The sequence below is a fragment of the Camponotus floridanus genome, unplaced genomic scaffold (genome assembly GCF_003227725.1).
Source record: "Camponotus floridanus strain SB8 unplaced genomic scaffold, Cflo_v7.5 scaffold329, whole genome shotgun sequence".
In the NCBI taxonomy this organism is placed as follows: Eukaryota; Metazoa; Arthropoda; class Insecta; order Hymenoptera; family Formicidae; genus Camponotus; species Camponotus floridanus.
The window spans coordinates 6,680-12,979 of NW_020229469.1; the positions used below are offsets into that span (position 1 = coordinate 6,680).

At 35.0% G+C, this 6,300-nt stretch overlaps 1 protein-coding gene across 1 annotated transcript; it reads left to right on the forward strand.

The window, feature by feature from the left end:
- The first annotated feature begins 845 nt into the window (after positions 1–845).
- On the forward strand, positions 846–2,830 carry LOC112638593 (proline-rich extensin-like protein EPR1). Its single transcript, XM_025410589.1, has 3 exons — positions 846–942; positions 2,174–2,193; positions 2,262–2,830. The coding sequence occupies exon 3, from the start codon at positions 2,262–2,264 to the stop codon at positions 2,823–2,825; it is 564 nt and encodes a 187-aa protein (XP_025266374.1). The 5' UTR covers positions 846–942; positions 2,174–2,193; the 3' UTR covers positions 2,826–2,830.
- Positions 2,831–6,300: the final 3,470 nt, after the last annotated feature.

Below are 6,300 nucleotides of genomic sequence, written 5' to 3' on the forward strand. Positions count from 1 at the left end.
TTAAAAGGTAATTCATTAAAAAATATTACTGTTACTAATGTGTCTTATAAAGAGAAAGAATGCAGTGAGCATTCTTCGAAGGACATCCAGCATATCTATTTTTAGAAAAAGAGATAAGCCATCTTCGCATCCGTTGCGTTAGAATCTGCAATCCAAATGCTAAATTTTTCTTTACTAATTATTACTAATTATTAATTTACTAAATATTAATTAATTACTAATTATTAATTTTAACTATATACGCACCATTGTAAAAATCATTGTAATAATAATGGTTTAATACATCAGAATTTACCAAAATATCACTTAAAATTTAAACAATTGTTATAAATCGAACTCAAATTTTCTAATAACATAAATACGATATTATAAAAAATTCTGATTGTTAAAAATCATTATTAAAAATTATTCTAAAATTATTTAATAAATCTAAGACGCAAGACTTGCAATCCCTACCACAAAACTCTCACCCACCACATCGCAAACTCATAGCAGGAAGGGATAGCTCCAGCAGCCGACCCACCAATCACCAAAAAGGCCCACCTCTTCTCCCTACCATTAAACATCGAACCAGAGGAAGGTATTTAAGGCCGCCTCTACGGTGTGTCTCTGCGCCATTAACTCGCCTGTGTCTCAGCTCTCTCTACGCCCATCAGATCTCCAGCTCTCGAAGAGGAAAAACCTAGAAGCCTACCGGACACCTTAACTTATTCGAAAATAACTTAGTCGCGATTTTGATTTTTTCTTTCGGGACTTAGTCTCAATCTCTATTAAGAGAGCTGTATCAACATTAACACTTTAATAAAGTGCTACCATCCAGCAACCTCTGACTCTTTGGCCATTCTCTGCGCTGCCTTGCCACTTCTTCAGGTTCTCACCGAGGTCGAGCAACCCAGGGAAGGAGCAGCGGTGCCTGTATTCATCCATTGATCCCGTCATCCGGTAAGGAAATAATAAAATAATAATCATTCTTAATCAACCTTGATAATAACTTTGTATATTAGTTCGATTTATTCTAGGCCTATTGACAATTTTCCCAGAATCTTACTTGCCCGTATACAGACTTTAAATTTTTCTTTCGAGTTGAATTATTTAAATTTCAACCGATCCTCTGAGAACGCTCGAAGCGTATCCTAGAGTGTAGCGTCGTTCGAGTTAGTCACTCGATGTGCATTGAGTAGCAAATTCTACTCCTCTGCCGCTTTCACGGAGAGCTTCTCTGAAAGAATTTCTCCGTGGATCCTGTGCCGCTGTGACGTGACGTCTTGCACATCGATACTAGACTCAGAATCTAAGACTCGCTCCTAGAGGATCTGTCGAAATAATAGAATTTATGCACTGGCTTACAAGTTAACTATCAAAACATTTTATGAATTTTATACTTATCTGAAGTAAGCCAGCCGCTCTCACCCGTATCCTCGTCTGTATCCTTGAATCTCCAGACCTCTCGGTGCAGCCGCATGCTCCTGGAAATTCAGTATATGCTAGATAAATTATCATTCGTTGTACGACAATTTTCCCCGAATCCTACCTGTCCGTATACAGACTTTAAATTTTTCTTTCGAGTTGAATAATTTAAATTTCAACCGACCCTCTGAGAACGCTCGAAGCGTATCCTAGAGTGTAGCGTCGTTCGAGTTAGTCACTCGATGTGCATTGAGTAGCAAATTCTACTCCTCTGCCGCTTTCACGGAGAGCTTCTCTGAAAGAATTTCTCCGTGGATCCTGTGCCGCTGTGACGTGACGTCTTGCACATCGATACTAGACTCAGAATCTAAGACTCGCTCCTAGAGGATCTGTCGAAATAATAGAATTAATGCACTGGCTTACAAGTTAACTATCGAAAACATTTTATGAATTTTATACTTATCTGAAGTAAGCCAGCCGCTCTTACCCGTATCCTTGTCTGTACCCCCTGAATCTCCGGACCTCGCGGTGCAACCGCATGCCCCTGAAAAATTCAAAATATATTAAATAAATCATTAATTGCTGTACCCCAATGAACTGTATATAGCCGAACGTTTCAACCATGATATGAGAACGAGTGAGATATACTATCATAATCTACATTCGTTTATCTCATAATAATCCGTTAAGCCGTATTGTTCGTCTTAACTCTATGAACCACCTTGCTGTGACTACATTTACCTGATAAAACCATTCATCTTAACAGGTACCTTTCTACGCATCATCGTAAGTAAACCCCTTTTGTGTTAAATCAATCGCATCAAACATACTAAATAGTCGTATTCCCTCGGTAGATGGTTAACCCCCGCCGAACTTCTTCCGTTGGACGCGAAATTCCCCTCCGTGCCGCGGGTATACGCCGCAGGCGTGCCTCCCGGTCGGTACTTAGGCTCCCTACAGCTCGTCAGTTGTTTGCCGACGAGAACGACTTAACAAGCAGAGTAACAAGGTACTCTCCAGTGCGTAGTTTCGCGCCCTCCCGCGCATACCCTTATCGTCCTCCCCGAAACCCTCCAGCGGTTCTTCAAGAGGAACAACAGCCCAGAGCCAGGCCGCCATCGCCCAATTACTCCCCCATCCAGGATTCATCTAATCCCAGCTACTCGCCGGTCAGGACACCGGAAGATCTTCCTTCCATACCAGAAGAACGAAGACCCATAGAACAAAGCACAGAAACTGAGGCTGGTCCATCCAACCCAGGTCAAGTTCTGGATCCCCCTGAACCAAATTTCTACCCGGAACCAGAGGACCTAGTCTTACCAAGCAGTATCCAACCCCTCGCAGGACTAACAGACGAAGATTTTATCGAGATCTACGAATACTTGCAGCGAGATAATTTCTTCAACAACCGCGAATAATAACCATATCTAGATATCGCCTTAGAAATGCTATAGAGAAGAACATTAACTACATACACACATCTATACGTATAACGATATACACTATCTACAACTGTCAAATAATAACAACAATAACAATAATAAAAAAATTTGTAAAGCTCTAAGGAAGTAAACTAATAAAAGAAAACAGATCAAAAAGGATAAATTGGGTCAGGTTTAACGCACCTAATTTATTTCCCATCGTCAATCCCTCTCCCGAAAGAAGCGCAAAAGATTCTTAGTCTCTCGGCGTCCTAGGGTATAGCCGGCTTGGCAGGTTGCCCTGAAAAAGAAATAGAGAGAAGTTACAATTGCGTAACAAATAAATACGTGAGAAGTTACGATCGAGACGTAACAACGAAATCTCAAAGCGTAACAATGGCAAGGATGGAAAATGTCACCAAAATAGCGTATGTATTAAGTGAGAATTTATTAACAAACGTTTCTGCCCATATCGGGCTTTCCTCAGTGAAAACAGTAAAAAGAGAGATGACAGTAAACGACAAAGTTGATTAGAATCGTAGTCGGAGATATACAAAATAATATACAAATCCGCAAGTGTGAGATAAAACGACGAAATCAAAAAGTCTGCGCACGCGTGCAGACAAGGCGCTCGCAAAAATCATAATGGAGTGAAGGTTGTATAAACAATAATATAATTCGTTTGTAGACGAAACGCTCAAAAATTCGTGTCGCAAATTGAAAAGTTGTTATACGGAAATCGCCAATATGTAACATATTACAGAGCTCCATGAATTGTAACCGTTCTGCGTACATGTGTAGAAATGATGCTCACCTTTGTTGTTGGAATGTATAAAAGAAAGATCGTTCCACGAAATGAAAACAAGGAAAAAACTCCAAGAGATCTCGTCTTCCGATGTAATAAGAATATTATATAGTGTAAAATCCTGGCAACCTCGTGGGTAATCTGTAATAATTATAAACCAAAAGGAGCAACAAGTCTCGCACATATAACCACAGAAGTGGCAAAAAATAATGAACCATTAAAAGAAACATATAAAAAACATAATATACAGATGGAAATAGATCATATCACAAGTAAAAGTCAACGAAGTTTAAAGACAGAGCTAGAAAATAAGATTGATAATATTCAGAAGAGATACATTATAAAAGAAATAATAAAGTAAAGAACATTATTAAAGTATTAAAATGGTTATGATCTCGAAATAATGAAGTAAAAAAACATTAATAAAACGGTTATGATCTCGCAAACAGATTAGAAAAGGATAGATAGAGACAAAGAAAAAATAATAATAACGCTCACCAAGATTATAAATAAAAGATGACTTGGGAAAGCAGAAGAAATGTGGAGCGTCGAAATAAAACGTGTCGATTTTTCGACGCTCCACATTTCTTCTGCTTTCCCAAGTCATCTTTTATTTATAATCTTGGTGAGCGTTATTATTATTTTTTCTTTGTCTCTATCTATCCTTTTCTAATCTGTTTGCGAGATCATAACCGTTTTAATAATGTTTTTTTACTTCATTATTTCGAGATCATAACCATTTTAATACTTTAATAATGTTCTTTACTTTATTATTTCTTTTATAATGTATCTCTTCTGAATATTATCAATCTTATTTTCTAGCTCTGTCTTTAAACTTCGTTGACTTTTACTTGTGATATGATCTATTTCCATCTGTATATTATGTTTTTTATATGTTTCTTTTAATGGTTCATTATTTTTTGCCACTTCTGTGGTTATATGTGCGAGACTTGTTGCTCCTTTTGGTTTATAATTATTACAGATTACCCACGAGGTTGCCAGGATTTTACACTATATAATATTCTTATTACATCGGAAGACGAGATCTCTTGGAGTTTTTTCCTTGTTTTCATTTCGTGGAACGATCTTTCTTTTATACATTCCAACAACAAAGGTGAGCATCATTTCTACACATGTACGCAGAACGGTTACAATTCATGGAGCTCTGTAATATGTTACATATTGGCGATTTCCGTATAACAACTTTTCAATTTGCGACACGAATTTTTGAGCGTTTCGTCTACAAACGAATTATATTATTGTTTATACAACCTTCACTCCATTATGATTTTTGCGAGCGCCTTGTCTGCACGCGTGCGCAGACTTTTTGATTTCGTCGTTTTATCTCACACTTGCGGATTTGTATATTATTTTGTATATCTCCGACTACGATTCTAATCAACTTTGTCGTTTACTGTCATCTCTCTTTTTACTGTTTTCACTGAGGAAAGCCCGATATGGGCAGAAACGTTTGTTAATAAATTCTCACTTAATACATACGCTATTTTGGTGACATTTTCCATCCTTGCCATTATGACGTATAGGTGATATTTTTGAGTTTGTCGCCACACGACACGCGATTCTGGCTCACTGACCCGTAATCTTTTAAAATTTTCTGTCTCTTATAAAAATTAAAAATTAATACATATAAAAAAATTTTAGTTAAAAAACTTAGCGCTGTTACGCTGAACAATGTGCTAATGAAATTAGCAGCGCTAAGTTTTTTAACTAAAATTTTTTTATATGTATTAATTTTTAATTTTTATATAAATTTTTATTTTTTATTTATTAATTTCTAATTTTTAATTTTTTTAATAATTTTGTATTTTGTATTTTGTATTATCATTTTCTTCTTTTTTTTTAATTAAACTTTTCAGGATATATGCATATGATTATTGCAATGTATATGATTGTTAATATTTTCAATTCGATTTTTTATAATAGATATATTACAATTCATTTAATATCATTTTTCTTTTAATATTGAAAATAAAAAAGAAATATGTCTATTTTATAGTAAAAATTTTTATTCAGTTGGCGCAACTCTTTAATATTATTTGTATGAAATTAAAACAATTATTTTGTACAATTTTTTTAGTTAAATTATTTTAAGTTTTTATTTTCAATTAGTGTAATTTTTGGATATTATTATTTTTCTAGGATATAATATAGAAAATTAAATCAGCTATTTTGTATAACTTTTTTTGATTAAAGTATTTTTATAAGCTTTTATTTTCACTTAGCGCAACTTTTTTGATATCATTATTTTTGTAGGATATACAATACAGTAGTTTTTTACAGTTAATAATACACTATTTTGCAAATACATATACTGTTTTTTACGCGGACTTAGCACCTTTTTTTACCTTTTTTTTAAAAGGGTAATTTTTTAGGGATTAGAAAAACCGAAAATTCTCGGAAAATTAATCACAAGACTAAGCCGTCTTCGAAACTTTCTACGTCCTTATGTAATAAATCTCAAGAAATAATAGATGAATTTACGAGAAAACATAAATCTAAACACGAGATTGACATTACAACTTCTGAGCCGCATCATTGCTTGGTACTTTCCGAGGAAACTAAGGAAGATCGACTTTCTAAAATTATCGACTTATTGCGATTAGAGCATTTAAATGAAAAAGAACAGGGAAACGTAACAAAATTAAT

Excerpts from the sequence above, each read along its gene's own strand:
- LOC112638593 (XM_025410589.1), top strand. The coding sequence starts at position 2,262 with ATGGTTAACCCCCGCCGAACTTCTTCCGTTGGACGCGAAATTCCCCTC.